Source organism: Xyrauchen texanus, chromosome 26 (genome assembly GCF_025860055.1).
Source record: "Xyrauchen texanus isolate HMW12.3.18 chromosome 26, RBS_HiC_50CHRs, whole genome shotgun sequence".
Lineage (NCBI taxonomy): Eukaryota > Metazoa > Chordata > Actinopteri > Cypriniformes > Catostomidae > Xyrauchen > Xyrauchen texanus.
The window spans coordinates 16,856,187-16,879,398 of NC_068301.1; the positions used below are offsets into that span (position 1 = coordinate 16,856,187).

The window sequence follows — 23,212 nt, forward strand, 5'->3', positions numbered from 1 at the left end:
AAAACTTGGTGTTACCTCAAAGAATTTCTGGATGACATAATTTCCAAACACATCAACCATGAGCTGGTACGCTGCCTGCAGTATCTCGTTGAAGACCAACTGCCGCTCTGCAGGACTTGCTCTCTCCAATTTCAGCTGGATAAACCTTTATGCAAACAAACAATTAAAAAAAATTTAAAATTCTGTACACGAAAGTGTGAGCACATTTGGAATGCATTTACATTTAATGCGTTATAGCTTTATACAATTTTAAATAATTCGGAGGTAGATCATGTAAATGACTACAAACTCCGAAATTGGCAACTTCTATGAGTTGCGTGATTGTCTCGATCTAAGGGGGACAGATTGAAACTGCACCCGGCTGAGGACACTCCGTCGCGGGAACGCTCATCCCTTGAGCATGCGCTTGCTGCAGCTATATTATGACATGATGGCTTGCAAGTTATTGAATCATAATATATATCACTGTGCATTTCTTATCCTGAAGAAAATTGGCAATTCACAGCTTTATTAAGAGTGAGTTTTTTTTGTGAGTTAAAAGTGGATTGAAGTGAACAGAAATGTGGTCTTCACCCCATTATACACTGCAAGAAAATCCGCTTTTGATTTGTTTTTGTTTTGGCTTGTTTTCCAATATAAATCTAAAACTCCTTTAAAAAGCTACGTACATTTTCTTTAGTAGCTATACTGCAGAAAAACTGTAATCTGAGAAAGTTGAATATAACATTAAAAATACAAATATTCAAAAATCTCTAATAATCCATAAAAAGATACATTCAACCGAGAAGCAGCATATAAGATATTTTAGGGCTGCCCCGACCAAAGTTTTTCATAGTCAACTAGTAGTAGTTAATTTAAGCCATTACTCGCACGTTTATGATATTAATTTAATTACTTGAATAGATATATTTTGGGGGCATCAGAAAATGGTTTGAGTTCCAGGGCTGAGAAAGAATGTTTTAAGTAACATTGCTAACATTCTTCTACATTACAGAGAAATTCTAAATCGTAATAATGAGCCTTTAAAATATACATTTTACAGGCGCACACACACAAAGCGAGCAGCAGCGCAAAAGCGGTAATGATTCTGAATGTGTCAGAAAAACCAGCAAGGAGACTGCCTGAACATTTGTTAATATATAGAGAAATGCACATTAGGGTTGTGCCAACAGTCGATGATCTCAGGGATCGACGATAGTCAGAGTGATCACCAATAGCTGATGCCTTTGACCATGTCAAGACAATATTTGGCTCGTTTTCCCATCAATATATTCAATTATTATTATAATTACGCTATTATTATTATTATTATCAGATTCATTAAAAAATATTACAAATAATTTGCCTGTAGACACAAAGACGAGCTTGAAGAAACACACTTTATTATATTATTAAGAACAGATGACAGAAAAGCCGTCTGAGCATGTATGTTTGGATGGAGGCGTGCAATCTCGTGGAACACACGCATGCAAAATGTTCTCACACTTTTTGTTTCTGTCGTCCGAATTTGTTGTTTTTATTTTGCAAGAACAGTATCATCTATGAGTGCTGCAAATTACCTCAGATATCTCAGGAGGTGCTTTGAGTTCACTTTATTTCCACAGAGTAGTTCATTGAGACCACGACATTTAGTAATCCAACAACAAAATAAATGAAACAAATGTAAAATTCAAGTCACTTTCAGGAGCAATATCAAAACATTGTGCAACCTCGAGTTTAGCAGTCCAACATAAAATCTCTCCAAAATAAAATTAATGTTGGACTGTAAAATGAAGATTACCATTTAATACAGGGCTATTTTTGTTGCAGAATAATGCCCTGCAGTGCACATTTTGTTTCTTGTACATTTGTTTGTGTTTATGAGAAGATCATTTATTAAAATATTGAAATATTAATGAGACGAGTTTTATATATTTATTTTGGGTTAATTGTTATATTAAATCAAGAAACAATAATAAAAAATCTTTATAAAAATCGGCAAATTAGTAGTTAGATTAATAGACTAATCGAAAAAAATAATCGTTAGATTAATCGATAAAAAAATAATCGTTAGATTCAGCCTTATATATATATATATATATATATATACACACACACACACACACACACATACACACACACACTTATCACTTCATTATTTTAATTGCTTTTTCATTACGTATGGAGTGCATTTTGAATTTAGAAATGTGATTTAAGTTTGTCGTATTTTAAATAAATTCATTTTCAATGCAATATAAAATATATTATAATATATTAGTGAAGGAGGGAACAAAATGAATTTATTCACACACAAGAAGACCACCACACCTTTTAATTGCACTTATTTTTTTCCAGTTTCATTTGAATTTTTAGTTAAAATAAATAAAAAATAAAGTTCTAAGCTTGAAATCAAGAAGTCTTGCTTTATTGTATAGGCTTAACCCTACTTAAATGAAAATTACCCCATAGTACCACCTAGCTTTCAACCAGCACTAACACCCGGTGTTTGTCATTTTTATGTGACCAACCGACCAAATCAAAACTTGGTTGACCAAGACTCTTCTGATCGACTAACATTTAGTCAAATATCAGGGTGAAGCCCCAAGAAATCTAAGACTTGCTTTTAGAGAATAGATCTTGAATACAAGTATATTTTGTCTTAATTGCACTCACAGAAGTATAACCAATAGAAAAATACACTTATATTTAAGATACATTCTCAAAGCAGGATTTTTAGACCATTTTAAATGGAAAACAAGACAAACACTTGAAGGCAGTGAATTTCTTTATTGAATTAAACTTAATAAAAAGTATTTCTTTCCCTTTAATTCAATGAATGTCATTTAGAAGTATCTTTAAAAGATGATTTTGTCCTCTTTATTGTAAGCAAGCACGTTTAATACAACCTTTTCAGTCGGGGCACAAACTGAATAATCGGTTAAGAGCTAATGATTAATCGTTTAAATAATCGGCGAATAATAGTTAGATTAATAAATTATCAAAATAATTGTTAGTTGCAGCCCTAGTCCTGAGTCACCACAATTATGAGCTGTAGCAGACATCCGAATTACCTGGAGCCATGCTGGTCCTGAGAGAACTCCATGACATGTCCTGTGATCTCTCTCAGCTGCAGGTTGGGGTAGCGGTTGTTTCTAAAGTCCTCAAGCAGACGGCTGCGACCTGAAGGCATCACGTCAGACATTCCGTAGCGTAGCCGTGATGAGGGGAAGAGCTGACTGCTGGGACTGAAGAGAGAAGAGCCAGTGGTGGCACTGCGATATTTCGCCTCAGCTCCTGGCGCTGCAGAGATAAAACGGCCACTTCCATTGGTCAGCCCACCTGAGGGGGATGAGCCAGAGATGGGTCAATTAGATTCACTTTTTATGTTTCAAGAAAATGGTGATACGATTACGGTCACACTCTTAGATTATATGTCATGACATATATTATGAAAAATATATTTGTTGCGAGGCTGGGAATGCCTCGAATGCCACTGTTCTCATAAATGTAAGCGGTAGGGCTGGGTATTGATACAGATTTCCTATTTGATTCCGATTCACAAGCTCTTATTGGTATATTTTAGCTATAATGTCCCTTTTGCTGAAATATGAAATGCATTTTCTTCCAACTAATGCTGTTGATTATACAGGAGACCTTCTAACTAGGTACAATATGAAAATATTAAATGTTACTAATAATATTTTATTTGTTTTTCTTATTTTGTCACATTTTGGCTTTTTAAAAAGTCATGCATTTAATCAATAAATATTATAGATTGCATATATATTTTGTTACATGCTTGTTTTATTGCATAATTTGTACTATTTACAGGTATTTCCATTGATTTGTTGAACACGTGCTAAAAACTGGTAACGTCTCTATGGAAATCCGGCATTCCTTTAAATGTCTAACTTGCGTTAACGTACTAAGACACTCATCTGTGCTATGCCTGATAAGAATTAAATGTTTATTTTTTGTTGTCTTTCATCAACAACTGACTGTAGAGAACTGAAAGGGTAAAAAGTTACATTATTCATTGACAAATCAGTTGTGTCAATCTCGCCTTTGAACACACACACATACAAGGAACAACTTTTAATCTCAACATGCAGTGAAAGGATCTTGCTGCTGAATACTGAACACCAATATACTACACAATTCATTCACTGGTGAGTTAAATCTAAACATTTACCAGCCAGTTGAAAAATATATAAATTTTTAAATTGCATGATGCAAAATTTATTTGTAAATTCACTTTCATTGTAGTAGAATTAATTTGTTTCCTAATTATTTTAAATAAGCTTGAGCTGTTAGATGTGCATACATGCTGTTTTTTATGATGAACAGTTTCCGCAACATGCACTCACCAAGGTTGAGACTGCTTGAAGATCCATGGGTTGAGAGCGAGGGAGGCGGGGTGAGAGAGTGGGATGGGCCTTGGTTGGGAAGTGGCATGCCTACTGGGCCAGGGGAGGAGCTAAAGCTGAGGCCATTGTAGAAACCCCCATGGCCAATAGGGGTGAGGCTACTGGGTGTGCGCTTGTACAGTTCAGAGCTTCCCGTCAGAGAATCTCGACGTGACCCACTAGAGCTGGAATTAGCAACTGCAAACAGATAATTATACAAAATTCAACAAACTATGCCCCGAGTCTCACATCATTAAATGCAAATTATATTCCATCTAAAACATTTAGCATTAGCAATAAATATCACTTGGGTTTCAGTCCTGAGGTGTAGTATATGTGTTCAATATTAATAGTTTCACATTGATCATTATGTATAGCATTATACTGTGTGGATTTTAGTTTGCTAATGACAAAAGTTGAGATGAAACACCTGCTGTTCCAAAACCTCCAAGGGTTGCTCCAAGTGTGGCACCCAGAGAGGAAGAGGGGTTGGCATTAAATCCAAGTGAGGTGCTCCCTGGCTGAGCAGAGCCTTGTGAAAATAGTGAGGAGCTCTGTGAGGAAGAGCTTGGGGAGCCACTTCCATAAAAAGAGCTTCCTCCCAAAGCCCCACTCCCCTGCTGCCCAGGAGCTTGCTGAGAACTCAATGCACGGAACGCCCCACTTGCTCCGCCCCCAAGACCGGCATTAGCCCCACCTGCTGAGGCAGCAGCAGCAGCCACTGTAAAACAAGGAAATTTTATTCTAATCAAAAGAAAACTATTTGAAAGTCTAACATCTTCAACTCTGTGTGGACCCATTGACGGGTCCAAAAGGGGGCGCATCAAAATCAGTCAATCTCTTAAATCCTCTTAGCCGTGCAGAATGAGTAACATTCACATACAGCAGTGAGTGACTTCAGTATTTGACAAATAACACAAAGAACAAACATTTTCCTCTCTCACATGGATTTGCTTGCATGTCCCCTCCACGTGTGAATGGAGATCTATTGGTATTTTACTTAAGTTCATCACTGAAAAGGTTTACACACAGAAAATAAACGTCAGACGCATCATCACGAATGGACATGGAGTGACTGCATCACACTTATCTTTGAGCATAATATTGCACTTTTGAGCACTTTAAGGTATTTATCTGAAGAGGAGCACGCACACTCGCATTCATGGTTGCCAGATTGCATTAATCAAGTATGACTTAAGGCAAAATATTTCCTATTTGTGCAAGTATATATCTCTGTTTGGGGTGTTCCATCTATTATCTGGCAACCCTGAGCATATTTTTAATATGCTTATGGATGTGCGATAGGTTCCAAAGCCAGATAAATGAAAAGATCTAATAAAAACGTTCAATATAAATCGTCCCGAAGGCAGCAGTTTGCCCTGGTCTGCAATTGAGGGTGCTCCAAGGTTTGTTTGAGGATGCTCAGCACCCTCAAGCACCCACGTAAAACAGAGCCTGGATGGCATGAGGGTGAGGAAATGATGGGTCAACTATCCCTTTAACATTCACTTATTTTTTATTTTTGAAGTCTTACGTCAGAAAGAGAAAATCGGTATATGGTATAATGACATTGAGAGCTTAAATAATTTCCAAGTAATTGCATATATTGGATATTTTTGCAGTGATCTTGTTTTATTGTTATCTTCATTGCCAACACCAACCCACCTTTTGTAGGGCTGAATCAGGTGTGCTGCACAAGCCCTCAATAGTGAAGCCAAAACATCTTGATCGCCCCCTGGTGACTGATCCTAGTATAGGTCATAAACCCCGCCTCACCATGTTATTCAACAGGACGTGAGACCAACTAAACAATTAAATTACACTTCACATATCTTTTTTCCAAAGATAGAAACTACAGTAAATGACAGAAACTATCACGTTGATGTAATTTCAAGTGTTTGTTTTCAAAATAAGTTTGTTTATAGTTAGTTATTTGATGCTATAAAAACGGTGCTGTGACATCATGATTGACAGCTGTGATTGAAAGGTTCCCGAAATCGCAACTGCACAGACTCAAGTCCCAAGATGTCAGTGCCATATCGGGACACTGGTGGCTTCAGTTCTCACCAATGGAAAAGAGCGAAGGGGCGTCGTCCATCTTTTTTTACAGTCCATGGGCTGAATGGGTATGGTATGGGCTGACTTGGACATGACATCCCGGGCTGAATATGAATACAACTCTGGCTGAAATGATTAGTCGGCATTATCAGCAACGTCGACAACAAAAAAATTACGATTTTTTTTTGTCGTCGAATAGTTCTTTGATCTCTTAACGTAACAAGAGACCACATTAAACTCATGATGGCACACGAGAGCAGCACTGCAGCTTGCATCTGACTGAAGAGAGGAAGAATTACACAGCTCACATTCCAGTTGCACTCTAAACGTTCAAGCTGTGAACAAAACATGGAACATCCACAAGAATAAATAAATGGTTCTACAGTTTAAAAGAGTATCTCAGTTTTTCAGTTTCTACCTTTAGAATCTTATGAAAAAAATCTCTTAAAAAGCACAAAAAAAAAAAATTGGTTCTCCAATACTTAACATACTGAATACTACTACTGATTACATTATTTTATATTTTTGTTTAAGCATTGTAAATCATTTAATAGTATTTCATTATTATTTAAAATTAATCTATACCATGCTATTCATTTTTAAGCACAAAAGGAAGTTGCTGGTCCAGGATGAGAGATATTTCTGCTTCGATGAGATTGCAGATGTCAGCTTCTCACCTGCACAGGTGATAGTAAAGTGGTTTAAATAGCGCAGTTGTTGCTTTGAAAATGAAAAAAGTGTCCGGTATGGACTGTTCCATCTGTGTGCTCCGAGTGTAGAAGATAAAACCTTTATCATCAGGTGTGCGCACTGTCCTGACAAACGAGTGACTGGCAATGACAAAAGCCAATGAAATGGAGAGCATACAAAAGTAGAGAAAGGCATCGGGGGGCATCGTTTTAAATGAAAACATCAACATCTCACGAACCACTACCTAGTCATTATTTTCTTCTGCGTTTTCCCCCGTTGTGTGCAAATCAGTGCAATTATGAGTGCAAGCTCATCTTTCATTGTTCTCTCCCGTTGCTAGGTGCGTGGTTTTGTGAAAGAATTTTGGGATCATAGTTTCATTCAGGCACAAATGGTCATGTGTTTGATACAGCTGATCGGCAAACAGTCGTGTTTGTGCACTTGACTTTAGTGTATGCGCTTAACTCGTGTCTTTGTTTCCACGTCTGTCTTTGGCGGGCACCACTGCTCTGCTGTGATTTAAACTGAACTCAGAATCGACTCAGAATCATTTGAGTATGAATTGTGATGCATCACTCTAAACCCAACCCCCCTATATTTTATATTTTTTACAGATTTACACAATTCACACAGGTCACATTATTAGTCAGAAAAACTGGAATTCTGGACGAATCTAGAAGAATCACATCAGTCTTTTAAATTTGAGTGTGATACATTGCAGTTGACAGCCCAAAAATGCACCAGAGTTGAAGAGGTTAATGGTGGACTCAAAGTCAAAGGTTCTTCTAGAACTTCACTCCGTCTACTGAGCACAAATTAAAGTGTGAAAAGTGTGCAAACTCCGAACATGTACCTGCTGCTGATGGGCTGATGATAACCGATGCAGGGGCCATAAGTCGGACCGGGCCACCACGAGCACCTGTATTCACCACAAGTGCACCCGTCTGGTCATAATATGCTGGGGCTAACATGGGATAACCTGGAATACCACAAATACATTTAAATCAGACACTGTTCTTTGTAACAGTGAAAGTTTAACTGTGATAAAGTGTTTGGTAGTTGCAACACTGTTGTGCATTTGCATAAAATGAAACTCTGCTCAACTTTGCTGCGTAGCCAATGGTCTTTTACTCCCAACCGCCTCAAATCGCTCCCTTTCATTGAGAATTGATGACTTCTAATCAGTTTGATGCTTCAAATCACTGTTAGTGTGAAAGCCCATTTCACACCAGCAGTCTCTTACCGGGTACACCTGCTGCCAGGCCTTGCCCAAAGGCCAAGGCAGAGTTCACCGCTGCTGCAGCGACAAGCTGCTCTGTCTGCTGACTCTGCTGTCCTTGACTAGGGGTCAGAGGTCGTTGATTCCCACCTGCACGCATCACCTGGGGTAAAAATAGTTCCAAAGTTGGTTGATGTGTGTTAACGCTGACACTCAAAGAACTGAATTTTGAGGGATATTAATTGGCCTTTATGACACATTATTGCATCAGTGGTCCTGGTTGGCTCAACTCTCACTTGCTGTTGGTTCTGCTGAGTCTGTGCTGCTGTCTGCTGGTTGGCCGAGTTTGAGGGGGTGGCAGCCTGCTGCTGGAAAAGGTTGGCAGGGTACACACCCCATGGAGTTACACCATAGTACTGAGGCGGCATCACTGCTGGACCTGAAATACGCACGCGCACGCACACACACACACACACACACATATATCTTTTTTCAGATGAAGGGCCAAAACAGACAAATCAGTTTTTAGAGGCGGCTCACATCCTTTGAGGTACAAAAGACTACTGCAGGCTTCAAGACAGTGATGGCAGCAGCCATTTTCTTTGTGCTCTAGGGCAGCAGTGTTTGTGGTTTATCAAGCAGATGCAATCCTAGAGCTAAGGCCCAACCCCTTGGAGGACTACCCAAGCTCCCATGAATAACACCACATCCACTCAATGAGACTGACTACTCAGCATAGCACCTTTAGAAACAGACAGCTTGTAATGCATTGAATAGCGAAGCGCTCACCGAATCTTCTCCCTAAACAGAAATCTAAATTCCTGTACTGTCATGATTCTAATGCAAACAAGGTTCCCAAACTTTTTGACCAATGAATTTCCTGAATCTTTCTTGATGTATCCATGGCCTATCCAGTTATTTGTGATTAATGGATTAGAAATGGGCATGAGTACTTGGAAGTGACAGCAATGACTGATCATGAAAACGATGATCGATAATGTTCATGTGTGAAGTGACTTTTCACTAAATTCGAAATTCATTGCCATCTATACTGTCAGTGGCCTTATTTTAAATTTTGAGATTATGCCATGATTTTCGTGGTACCTTACAGTCTGAATCATCACAGTAACAACACTGTGCACATCATGACTTTCTGTCTGGGGCAGGGATAGTACTTGTCTCTCTAGAGAAGTGCACACACACCAGGCAAGTTCTGCCTTACAAAAAGTTACATGGAGCACAACTGATTGTAAAAGAACTCAAGGTCTTCAAAACTATTTTCAACTTATCACGGCTGGTTAAAAGGGATGGTTAATATGCCGTGATAAGTTGAAAATAGTTTAAGACCTTGAGTTCTTTTACAATCAGTTGTTCTCCATGTAACTTTTTGTAAGGAAGAACTTCCCTGGTGTGTGTGCACTTCTCTAGAGAGACAAGTACCCAGTCAAGACAACCGCGGTTTGCAAATACACATTTCAGGCAGCCATTTTGAAAACAGTGGTGCACGTAGGGTTGCAACGGTATGAGATTTTCACGGTATGATAACAGTCTCAGAAAATATCACGGTTTACGTTATTACACAATTACTATTATTAGTGAAAACAGAAGGGTTATTTTATTTATTTATCTTTATTATAATTGAAACTTGAAACCATTTATTTTATTGATGTGTAAAAAAGTCTCCCTTTTGAAAATAAAACATTTTAAAAAATAACAAGCTAACAGAATTATAATAAACAGAATTATAAACATTATTAAAAATATCATGTAACTATAACATGTTATATAACTAAAGCATATTAGCATAGCATGTTAAATGAACTACTAAATGAAAAATAACATCAGCTGTGTGAGCTTTTAAAGTAATGTCCTCTGATTATTAACAGTTAACATATACTGTAGGTGCATGACAGAGCCAGACAGCTCCTGTCTGTACCTTTAACTCAGTGCTTCTCAACTGGTTTTGCTTCAGGACAGATTTTACATTGGACATCCAGTGTCGACCTGCCATAGATTAAACATAACCTGTATTTAATGTATCCTGGGTTGCATTTCCTTTTATGTTGCATAGTTTTGTTCATGGATTTCCAGTACAAGGACATGCATCAAGTGTCATTATTTCTGTTGATGATGTCAAAATCTACAGGAAGTTTTCTCTCCCCTTTTAAAAATTGAAGAGCATATTTACTTATATGAGCCCATTATTATCCCGTTTGTTACCTAATATTACATATTTATATACACATATTACACAGAAGGAAAGGCTCCTCATTACTATGGTTAGGTCAGTTTGCTAGTCTTAAATAATAATAAATTAATATATTTATATAAAAATAAAAAGCTGAAAACACATCTTGAAAAGTTAACTACAACTGTCACTGTTTATATAAAATTAGGTCTAATAGATTCTACCTTTAGATTATTTCAAATGAAACATTTTGTCAAAATAAGAGTTACTTTTACTCATGTAAAATCCTGAAACAAATTTGTAAAGGTGATGGTGTGATTTTTTTTTTGGGCGCATAGCACAGTGTTGCTCTTTTCCTCCTCTGTGTTGTTTGGCATGTCAGGGCTGCTACTGTTTGAGAGGTTCGAATTGACAATCTCCGTAACACTTTAAACTAGAAAAGTCTCACTAGAATTGAAATTGGTTGCATAAGTTTTGATGTCTGCGCTCCGCAATATCGTGGGAAGCCCAGTTGTTGAACGCGTGGGCCAGAGAGAAGAGCAGATCATGATCGCGAGCTCGTTACACTCGCGAAAGTGCTGATGAGACGCCTTTAACTGTTAGCGAGATTATCATTAAATCTGCCTCGGCAGGTAAATACTCGATCACTTGTGCGGCCGCAGAAACATCTTCAATGGGAGAGCCATGGCATTGTTATTTCCCTGTTGTCCGCGACCCTGTCCAAATAGACCAGTTGAGAAACACTGATTTAACTTACACACACACACACACGTGTCAGACCCCCTCCCCTCACTTCTCTCTGAAATCTGCTGCATGTGTGTGGCGCAAGTTGACGAGTCTGACAGACAGTCAAGAAGGAAAGGATATGCGCATGTGCATTTTTTTCTCAATACCGTAGATAAGCGAATGTACATCGTATGATAACAGTCAATTTTCAAACCGTGGTATACCGTGAAACCGGTATACCGCTGCAACCCTAGGTGCACGATTACCATAATTAAGATAATTACGGTAACTTGAAGGAAGAGCAGAGACACACACTTTAAGCATTCTATCATTGAGCTGGCCAGCGTGTCTTCACATAATGACAAAATATTATGCATTATATTTTGATTATGCCATCTTTTGTACTTAACGTAACAGATTGTTATAACAGTCTATAATAATAAAAAGCAATTTGAATCAGGGCGATTAACAAATGAATCAAACTTGTGGACCAGTTCAACCAATTAAAAAAACAAAAAACAGATTTCCTCAAACTCACAAAAACTTGTTTCTCACAAAACTGACATTATATTTACAATTGTAATCAAGTTTTACTCTACACTCTCTAAATTCAGTAGAGGATAGCAAAATGTGAAAAAATATTCACTATATGAATTTCCATGGCTTTTCCAAGCCAAGAAAACACCATTTCAAATTCCCTGATATTTTCAGGTTTTCATGACTGTGGGAACCTTGCAAAAAAAACAAGCCTCTAGCTATCATATGCTAGACACTTCTATTATTAAATCACTTTCATAATGTGTTTTTTCAATAATTTGCATTATTACTGTGTATTATTCGTTCTATGCTGTTTTCATCCAGGTCTTTGCCTACATATTCCCTTCTAGTTGCTGAAATACCCTCCAAATGTTATTGTATTAATTTTCTGTGATTATCAGACAGACAAATCAATACACGATGGGTTGATATCCAACATAAATGTAAACCATGAGCTCTCACCAAGCGTGGCGGCAGCAGCAAGGCCAGCAGCATATGGATCAGTGCCGGGTGGAGCTGCGCTGATGATGTAAGGGTTTGGTACAAACGCAGCTGGGGCCAATCCTAACACAACCCGGGGAAAAAAAAAGAATTTTTTGATTAAAAAAGGACAAAATGGTGTCCATAGGTAAATGAATGAACAAATCTCTACAATTAATTTCTACACTAAAACTCACCGATGTGTGCCTGTTGAGCTGCGGCGAGTGCATACTGCTGCTGCTGGGCTGCGGAAAGCTGCTGCACTGCCAGAGGGCTGGGCCTCTGGAACAGCTGCAATACATGGAGTCGCATATATTAGGCATGTAACAGATTGAAACAGATGAAACTCTCATGATGATGCATGAGCGCAGCACTGCAGTTTGCGCCTGACTGAGGAGAGGAAGAATTAAAGCTCACAGTCCAGATGCACTCTAAACTTTCCAAACAGCTTCAGGTGATGTAGCTCGCAAAGTTAGAGGGAACTATACAAAAATACCAAATAAGTAAATACAGAAGCACACTTGTTGTGGAATAAGCAGAGCTGGAGCTCTTTAAAGGAAAAACCCCAGCGTTACATCTTAAATGCGCTATAGCTTTATTAAAGTTTAAATAATATGCAGGTCCTATAAATAACTACAAACTCCAAAACTGTAATTTCTCTTTGCAGTCAGCACCTTTTCTATGAGTTGTATTAACTCTCTGGGGTCGATGGACCTGTAAGCTGTATGAAACTACGCGATGTACAGTTTCTCCTGGCTCAGCTAATTATCCCTAATGTGATCACACCCACGGGCAGAGGGCGCTATTCATACAGGAATGTGCTGAGATGATCAATGCAAATGGTAAACGCCCCCGACTGTGCCTTAAAAACATCTAGTTCATTCACTTTTCTGCGCATTTGAAAGATACACAATATACAGGTGAGGAAAATCCTGGATAGTGACAAAGAGTTGACATTTTTCTCAGAAGAAGAGTGGGACTCCGATGAACGTTTGTATTTTGAAGAGACTTGATCCAGCCGAGGATACAATTTCAGAAGAGTAAGTCATTTAGTTTTACTTATATTAGTTGACATGCTATTTTATATAAACATGTACATATTTTACTGAATACCGGCATTGCGATTAATGTCGTTCATTTTTTTAACGCGTTATTTTTAGTCAAATTAAATCGCACTGAATTAACACGTTACATCGACAGCCCTAATTCAAATAGAAAACTGTTCTTTTAAATTGTAAAAAAAAAAAAAAAAGTTCACAGTATCACTGTTTTTACTGCATTTTGGATCGAATAAATGCAGCCTTGGTGACCAGAAGAGACTTCTTTTAAATGGTAGTGTAGGTCTAAAATTAAGTCTTTGTGTAAAAAAAATGTATAGTCAGATAACTTCTTTTAACTTAAAAGTTGATTTTGATCATCAAGTCTCCTCACATTCATTCTCTTTCGGTCACATTCCTCAGTGATAGGCCCAGGGGAGGGGTCTTTGTCTCCTCAGGTGTGAAATACATCCATATTCATGTTAATTCACGTCTGCTCGCATATGACTTTTCTAACACTAAAATTGTCTTCAAAAGTTAAATGGCTAAATTGTTTTGTATGAATGAGTGATCAGGATGTTTTTCACATAATTTTGTAGCAAAAACTCTAGGCTACAAGATCCAATTCTCAAAAGGCTTGTGGAAACATGTTTAGTACGTGTTAAAATGTTAGTTTTTTCAAAAACCACGCATAAATGTTATTTTCTCAAAAATACAAACATGTACACACGTTGCCCACATATTATTGTAGCCCAGTTTTTGTTGAATACAGTGTTATCAGACTTTAGCCATTAATATGTTTTTAAGCAACTGAAAAAAAACACAAACGTCAAGACATGTCAAAACTTCTCCAGGCCCCAAAACACCCTCAGACCCCAGAGGGTTAAGTGTCCTGATCTAAGAGGGAGAGATTGAAACTGCATCTGGCTGATGCACAGCCTGTCGTGGGGACGCTCATCCCTCAGGCATGCACGCTTAATGCAGCTAGATTATAATGTGATGGCTCGTGACTTATTGAATCATAAACAAGACAAAAACACTTTATAATGGAATTTTTGCAGTGAATTTCTTTACTGAATTAATCTTAATATAAAGTATTTTTTTTTAGATCTCTTAAGAGGTTATGGAAAAAAGATTTGAATTTAATATTTGAAGATGGGGTGTGGGGAAGGATAATGAAAAATGCTAAGATCATGTCCAGAGATGCAAAGGTTCGCCTTATGCAATTTGAGATATTACACCATTTCTACTGGACTCCCTCCAGATTATTAAGGCTTGGTCTAAAAGATACACCCAGCTGGTGTAGTAGTTGCCAGCTGGAGGATGGAGATATAACCCATGCTTTCTAGTCTTGCCCTAGGATTCAGGAGTTTTGGTTGACAGTCCAGAATTTTGCTTGCTAGGTCCTGGGCATTCAAATTCTGTTCTGTTCCAGACTTTGTGTGTTGGGTGTGTGTTGGGTGATGGGGCAGTTATTGATATAACCAATAAATATGTAAAAAGGTGGGTCCTCACCAGCATGATGATAGGGAGACCGATAATTCTGAGGGGATGAAAATCAGCGGGCACTCCCTCTTTTTATGAATGGTGCACTGAATTGGGCAAGGTAGCGTCATTTGAAGAGAGGTCACATAGACTGCTTAGCGGTTCGGATGCATATGACAGGAAATGTGGCAGGTTTTTGGCCTTTTTGGAGGGCGCTCAGTGACGGGCAATGGAGAGAGACATATTGTTTTGTTTGGGTGTATATATTTGTTGAATTTTATTGTTTTATATATTCTTAAGTGTTTCCTCTTATCTGTTTTTTACTGTGCATTTACTTTCATTTTGTGTCGGACCACTAGATGTTTGTCGTGTGTGTGGGGTGGGGACATATAATTTTATAATTTGATTCTTTGTGTATGTTCTGTTTGTGTACTCATGTTTTTTGAATCAATAAAATGTAAATATAAAAAATAAAATAAAAAGTATTTTTTCCCTCTTTAATTCAGTGAATGTAATTTCGAGGTATTTTTAAAAGATGATTGTCCTCTTTATGGTTAGTAAGCATGTTTAATACAACCTTTTAAGAAAGGGCACAAGCTGAAAAATCGGTTAGAGCAAATTAATAACCATTGCAATAATCGCTGAACAGTTGAATATTCGTTCTAATAATTGTTAGATGAATCGATTATCAAAATAATCGTTAGTTGCAGCCTTAGTGAGCGCTTAAGATAAAGGTAGCCTAAAGGAATAGCAGAGAAGAGCTTTGAGCATTCTTTAATCGAGTTGGCCAGCAAGTCTTAACATAATGACATGACAAATATGAGACATTATATTTTTCTAATAATTTTTTTTTTACTTTTCGAAAGAGACCACATTTTAATAGCCTATGTTAATGAATATGAAAGACACTGGATCAACAAGATGATAAAATGCAGAAGCCAAAGACGCCTGTCTGACATATATGTATACATCAGATATTTACCTGCTGAGGTGAATTGTAGTCAAACAAGCCAACAGTAGTCGCTGTGGAGTCGAGCGGCAGCTGGCCGCCAGGGTAATCAAACTGCAAAGTTTCCATGGAAACTGATTCCATGTGGTCCAGGGACACATTTTGGGTCTCAACATTGGGGAACTCCTCTGCTGGTTTTGGCCCTGCAACTCCAACCATTTCTGGTCCACCCAACTCCACTTCTGGACCAGTTGGTTGGCAGTTACCAGGTACACGACTGGGGGTGAAGGGAAAATAAACCATCTTAAAAGCTCTGAAAATATAGCAATACTGTATTACAAAATATTATTTGTGTGTCTATAGTTGGCCCTATACAGATCACTGAGGAAGGACAAATTACAGGAGATACGCAGCAGAATAATCTTTTTTTGTTGTTGATATATACCTAAAATCCTTAACATCCATATCAAGTCCATTCTGATTAGGCAGTCCGTTGGGATTATCCAAAGCATCGGTCTCAGTTTCCTTTAGTTCCTTCCGTTCAGGGTCAAATGTTGTATTGAGTTTTGGTTCTACCCTCTTCTCAGGGTCATCAACCTCAGAATCTCTTGGACCCTGCGAGAAATGGAGAGAAAGATTGAAGTGTAAGTGAAAAGTACTTTTAGATGTCAAAACAAACAGAATGTTAATGCTGGAACAAATGAATAAGAAGAGTGCTGTGATAAAAGATTTAAATAATCAAGACTCACATAGGCTCCTTTCCGCAAACAAGAGTCCATTTTCTCAGCAGGTGAGGAGCTCAAAACATACTCCACCATGGAAACCCCTAGTCCACCACTCTCCGAACGTGGCGACAACACCGATCCTGCCTCTCCAACGCCATGAAAGCCCTGACCTGGTCGGCGCTGCACCATGATTGGCTGGGACAGAGAGTGATCTAGAGAAAACAAGGTATTTCATAAATATACCAAATATGGCTGCAACTAATGTTTATTTCGATAATCGACTAATGATTATCTGAATGATTATTCGGGCGATTATTGCAATGATTAATCATTAGTTCATAACCAATTATTCAGCTTGCGTCTTAACTTGAAGTTGTATTAAATGTGCTTAATAACAATAAAGAGGACAAAATCATCTTTTAAAAATACCTCGAAATGACATTCACTGAATTAAAGAAAAGAATTCACTGTTTAATTCAGTAAAAAATTCACTATCAAGTTTTGTCTCGTTTTCCATATAAAAATATCTAAAAATCATTAAAGCAAGATATACTTACTTGAGAAGCAACCTAAGATATTTCAACTTGCTTTCAGATAATGCATATTGAATATAAGTGTATTTTGTATACAAGTGTATTTTTCAATTGTTCATACTTATACCAGTGCAGTAAAGTCAAAATATACTTATATTCAATTTATATTCTCTGAAATAAAGCTGAAACAAACAAAAACAAATCAAAAACGTATTTTATTGCAGTGAGTGTATAATGGGCAAAGACTACACTCTCACCATTGTTCACTTCGATCCATCTTTAACAAAAAAAAAAAAAAACCTCTTAATAAAGCTGCATATCGCTGATTTTCTTCACTATAAAATACACATCGCAACACGTATGTATTATGATTCACTACATCACAAGCCATCATGGTATAATCTAGCTACAGCAAGCACGCGCGAGGGATGAGCATTTCCACGCAAGAGCGTGCATCGGCCGGGTGGATCAGCCGGGTGCAGTTTCAATCTCTCCCCCTTAGATTGGGTCACTTTATGAGTCATAGAAGAGGCGCACACTGAAATGCCAGTTTATGAGTTTGTACTTAATTACATGACCTGCTTCCTTAATATTTGGACTTTAATAAAGAATGCATTAAAGATATAATGCCATTTTTCCCAATAAAGACGCTTAACCTACAAGTTTTGCTTAAGTGAAACAGCGGCTCTGCTATATTTCACAATTAAATTGTATTTGCTTATTTTGTATAATTTCCTGATACTTTGCGATCTACATCACCTTAAGCTGTTTGGAAAGATTGGAGTGCGTCTGGACAGTGAGCTGTGGTTTTCCTCTCCTCAATCTTGTACTCGAGCTGCAGTGCTCCTCGCACACCATCTTTAGTTTCATATGATCTCATGTTACAATCAAACAATTATTCGACAATGAAAATTGTAAATTTTTTATTGTCGACGCTGTTGCTGTACGTTTCAGCCCTAATGTCAAACATTTAAAACTCAACCACCCATAACCACTTACATGAATAATTATTCACACACATACCAGAGGCTCCCCAAGCACTGTCTCTCCACTGGTCCAGAAATATCCCCTTTGGTCCATCTTTCCCAGAATCATCAGTTTCCCAGAACTTTTTCCCAGTGAGGAGTTGCTGAAGAGCAGGAACATCATGCATAAACAATAATAGTAGGGATGCACTGATCGTTCGGCCACGATCTAAACCCGCCGATATTCATCTTAAATCTGTGATTGACGATCTTGTAGAATCAAGGACGATCTTTTTTTAATTGCAGCACACACAAAATCACACATTCACTGCTAGTCTAATGAATGAGCTTAGCCCTTGAGGCAGGACAATGAAGGTTGAATTATAGACAATTCTAAGCATTCGCAAATGTACACTTTCAGACATGATGCAATTCAGATTAATATGTTGGTCTGTTTTAAATATACAATGTTACTTGTGTATGAATTGTAAAATGGCCATTTTCGGTTACGGTATTAATTCTGACTTGCAGTACAGTAAGAGATAAGGACAAAGATGCTGCAAAAGGATATAAAAATAAATTAAATAGCAAATAAAAGATGCAAAACAAACCCAAGTATACTTGATGAAACATGAGCTGTGACAGACACTTTACGCACTCTCGGTTTCAACATACACAATGTCACTTACAGGAATATTTCACCCAAAAATGATAGTTCTCTCATCATTTAGTCACCCTTATGCTGTACAGTACTGTGCAAAAGTTGTAAATATTAAAATGTTGCATAGTAAGGATGTCTTCTATTCTAATCATTTCTATTTGCAAAAGTATTGGGAGTCTAAAATATTTTTTTCCTATTGACACACTAAAGCTGAAGATATAAAATCTTAAGTGCTTAAAATTTTGCACAGTACTGTATCTCTGCTGTGTGTGATGCTGCCATGGTGTTAACTAGTTGCCAATATGTCACAATAATATTTGGTTGTGACTATTCATAAATGTTTTCAAATCAAATGTTAGCATTTCACAATTAATGAAAATAAATTATAATTTAACATTTTGGGGCATAAACATCAGATATCAACATATCAGGCAGAAGATGAGAAAAGGACTCTAACCTCTCCCATGGCTCGGCCCTCCAGAGCAAGTGCTTGAAAGTCATGGTTAAGCTCATCCATTGATCGCACCTGTGTAAGAGGTTATACAGTTATTAAGAGGAAATGTTTCATCAATAAAAATATAGACTCTTTGGGTGAACCATAAATTACTAACCCTCATGTTATTCTAAACCTGTCTGACTTCAATCAATGATAAGGATATCAATAATAATTTACATTATGTTTAAGCAATATTCTCAAGCAAGAGCTTAATTTCTGCTTTCATTAATACTGTGATACTCTACTGTGCAGCATTGTATTTGACAAAATTAATATATAAACAAACTAAAATTTTAGGTTTTGGATTGTGGTGTAAGGATCGGTATATTCATTTGATAAAAATAATGCAATAATATGTTGAAAAATATGTTGTTTTCATTTGATTAAAAATCTATAAATTAATTTGATTAGACAGTTTTTTTTTTTTTTACGATAAAATATAATTAAACTTTAAAACTCTGAATTCAGAGGAACAAAAATAATACTGATTTCATAGGGCCCTACTTTTGTTTTCCATGGAAGTCATACAGTTTTGTAACAACGAGGGAGGGTTTTCATTTTGGGGGTAACTATCCCCTTTATCAAAGTGCCAACGCTTGCTCCTGGTCATTTCTAAACAACTTTTACCTGGTTGTCTGCATGAATGTTGTCACCAGTCGGCCAGCGGTGTTTACAGTTGTTGTAGCCGGGTTGGTCACCATGCTGTCGCTGGAAGAAGTAATCAACCATGGCATCATCTTGAGAGCGGCCCGCTCCCTGTGTTTGGGGAGGGGCCTGCAGAGCAGGGCCAGGTTGGGGGGTGTGGCCCGCAGCACTCAGCACCACAGGCATGCTGGGTAATTGCCTGTCAGAGGGAGGCAGTCTTAGGTGGGGGCTGAACGAATCCTGCCAGAGCACAGCTTTCCTCTTCAATACACACGCTACGCTCATTCCACCAGATACTGGAACACACAATATAACAAACACACTATTAGCCCATATGGTGTTTTGAGATTGCTATGGACAGCTTCTGTTACCATACTAGCACACTTGAAGTCTAAACAAAGGCCACATGAGAAGGCTCACAAATATTGACCAATATGAGGAAAATAGGTTTTGGAATTTGTTGTTTGCTCTGGTGGTTACATAAAATTCAGAAACAATTACAGTACCTAGGGGATGAAATATCTGACATAGAGTTACCAGGCTGCATCTTAAATGACACTTACACTTTGCACTCGGCCATCTAGTGTATGAATTTTCAATAGGTTGTATTGTCCCAAACATGGACAGGGTTTTTCCAGCATTGAAAGTTGTTCTGCTGCCACCCAAGCAAATTCAATGACATTCATCTTGTGATCAGTGCTTAAAGCGCTAAATATGCTTCTCATCCAACACACGTAAATGTGTGGCGCACGCCATCTCTGGACCTCACAAATGCACAAGTCCAGCAGGCTTCCTGATATCTGTGCAACACAGTAAGCTGAGCACAGAGCAGGATCACTCACGCTACTCAACTTTTGACCCAGTAAAACCCTAATGTATAAAGACATCTCCACAGAATGGGAGGACTCCCAAACAAGTCAAGAAAATGACCAAAATCTTGTATCATGATAGTCAGCCATGATGAGCCATCAATAATTTAAGTATTAGAAGAACCACTCTGCTTGTTCATCGCAGCATTCTTCCTTCTGAACAGAGGCACTTTCTAACAATGTAAAATCATGCCTCATTTAGACATTTCTCCCAAAAACACTGCCATGAATAAAGAATGGTATCAAAACGTCCTGCAAGAGCAACTTCTCCCAACGATCCAGGAGCTATTTGGTGATGATCCATGCCTTTTCCCAGCATGATGGAGCACCATGTCACAAGGCAAGAGTAAAAATGAAGTGGCTCGGCTCTTATTACGGAGATCATTGCACTGAAATTTTGAATCTGTGGCCAGGCAACTCCCCGGATCTTGTGGACAAGCAGAAGCCCACAAATTGTGATCACCTCCGAGCACTATTAAGTCAAGAATGGATCGTCATCAGTCAGGATTTGGCCCAGAAGCTGATATCCAGCAATACAGAGCGAATTGCAGAAGTTATGAAAAACAAGGGTCAACACTGTAAATATTGACTCTTTGCCAATAAACCCTTTAAAAATCTGAAACGCTTATCATTGTTTTCCAGTATACCATAGAAACATGTGAAAAAATTAACTACAAATACTGAAGCAGCAAACTATGCAAAACACAAAATGTCACTGCCAATACTTTTACCTTACTTCACTCACAGAAGTATAACCAAGTGAAAAAATACACTTATATTTAAGATACATTCTCTCAAAGCAAATCTAAATATATTATGCTCCTTCTCAAGCAAATGTATCTTTTTTAAGAATTTTTAGACAATTTTAATATGGAAAACAAGACAAAAACATTTGATATTACCAGGATTTTTTGCAGTAATACATTTTTTTACTGAATTAAACTGAAGTATTTTTTCCTTTAATTCAGTGAATGTCATTTAGAGGTACTTTTAGAAGATGATTTTGTCAACATTTTAAGTCGTGTACAAACTGAATAGTCAGGTAAGTGCTAATGTTTAATCAATAATTGTTGTAATAGTCGAATAATCATTCTAATAATAGTTAGATTAGTCGATTATCAAAATAATACGTTGCAGCCCTACTGCCAAATTAATAAATGAAGATTGTACGGTCAACCCCCATGCCCAGGGATCTGTGAATATTTTTGAACACACATCACTTGAACAGTTGATTTTGCTTTAAAAATTGTATTAATTTATTGAAACATGAAAATCTATGGATGCATTGATATATCGGCCCCCTATATAGTTCTGCCAATTAGTAATCAAATAAAAACCCTCTGTTTATCAGTTACTAGCATGAAAACGGCAATATGAAAAACCCAATGGTTTGTGTAATTAGCCTAATTAGTAACACTTTGTAAAAACTCTGAATTCAAATGCACAATTCAGAATAATAAAAGCTACAATATGTAGAAGGGTTGCCATTCCCACTCTTACAGGTGAAACTCGAAAAATTTGAATATCGTGCAAAAGTTCATTAATTTCAGTAATTCAACTTAAAGGTGAAACTAATATATTATATAGACTCATTACAAGCAAAGTAAGATATTTCAAGCCTTTATTTGATATAATTTTGATGATTATGGCTTACAGCTTATGAAAACCCCAAATTCAGAATCTCAGAAAATTAGAATATTGTGAAAAGGTTCAGTATTGTAGGCTCAAAGTGTCACACTCTAATCAGCTAATTAATCCAAAACACCTGCAAAGGGTTCCTGAGCCTTTAAATGGTCTCTCAGTCTGGTTCAGTTGAATTCACAATCATGGAGAAGACTGCTGACCTGACAGTTGTGCAGAAAACCATCATTGACACCCTCCACAAGGAGGGAAAGCCTCAAAAGGTAATTGCAAAAGTTGTTGGATGTTCTCAAAGTGCTGTATCAAAGCACATTAATAGAAAGTTAAGTGGAAGGGAAAAGTGTGGAAGAAAAAGGTGCAAAAGCAGCAGGGATGACCGTAGCCTGGAGAGGATTGTCAGGAAAAGGCCATTCAAATGTGTGGGGGAGCTTCACAAGGAGTGGACTGAGGCTGGAGTTACTGCATCAAGAGCCACCGCACACAGACGGGTCCTGGACATGGGCTTCAAATGTCGTATTCCTCTTGTCAAGCCGCTCCTGAACAACAAACAACATCAGAAGCCTCTTACCTGGGCTAAAGAATAAAAGAACTGGTCTGTTGCTCAGTGGTCCAAAGTCCTCTTTTCTGATGAGAGCAAATTTTGCATCTCATTTGGAAACCAAGGTCCCAGAGTCTGGAGGAAGAATGGAGAGGCACACAATCCAAGATGCTTGAAGTCCAGTGTGAAGTTTCCACAGTCTGTGTTGGTTTGGGGAGCCATGTCATCGGCTGGTGTTGGTCCACTGTGCTTTATTAAGTCCAGAGTCAACGCAGCCGTCTACCGGGACATTTTAGAGCACTTCATGCTTCCTTCAGCAGACAAGCTTTATGGAGATGCTGACTTCATTTTCCAGCAGGACTTGGCACCTGCCCACACTGCCAAA

The 23,212-nt window shown here is 37.8% G+C and overlaps 1 protein-coding gene across 2 annotated transcripts in view; it reads right to left on the reverse strand.

Annotated features, from left to right (window-relative positions):
* LOC127619726 (pumilio homolog 1-like) overlaps positions 1 to 23,212 on the reverse strand; it is a 40,830-nt gene that overhangs the window by 6,611 nt on the left and 11,007 nt on the right. The window contains exons 2-16 of one of the 2 annotated variants that reach the window (XM_052092683.1): positions 19,762 to 20,075; positions 19,096 to 19,164; positions 18,036 to 18,141; positions 16,504 to 16,691; positions 16,200 to 16,369; positions 15,788 to 16,031; positions 12,481 to 12,574; positions 12,266 to 12,367; positions 8,649 to 8,791; positions 8,377 to 8,515; positions 7,987 to 8,112; positions 4,816 to 5,106; positions 4,347 to 4,583; positions 3,051 to 3,318; positions 16 to 145 (exon numbers count right to left, since the gene is read on the reverse strand). In XM_052092683.1, coding sequence (XP_051948643.1) covers positions 16 to 145; positions 3,051 to 3,318; positions 4,347 to 4,583; positions 4,816 to 5,106; positions 7,987 to 8,112; positions 8,377 to 8,515; positions 8,649 to 8,791; positions 12,266 to 12,367; positions 12,481 to 12,574; positions 15,788 to 16,031; positions 16,200 to 16,369; positions 16,504 to 16,691; positions 18,036 to 18,141; positions 19,096 to 19,164; positions 19,762 to 20,064 — 2,610 coding nt within the window. In that variant the 5' untranslated portion in view covers positions 20,065 to 20,075. Of the gene's footprint in view, positions 1 to 15; positions 146 to 3,050; positions 3,319 to 4,346; positions 4,584 to 4,815; positions 5,107 to 7,986; positions 8,113 to 8,376; positions 8,516 to 8,648; positions 8,792 to 12,265; positions 12,368 to 12,480; positions 12,575 to 15,787; positions 16,032 to 16,199; positions 16,370 to 16,503; positions 16,692 to 17,771; positions 17,871 to 18,035; positions 18,142 to 19,095; positions 19,165 to 19,761; positions 20,076 to 23,212 lie in introns of those variants that run through there. The other variant, XM_052092684.1, reaches the window with a different exon arrangement.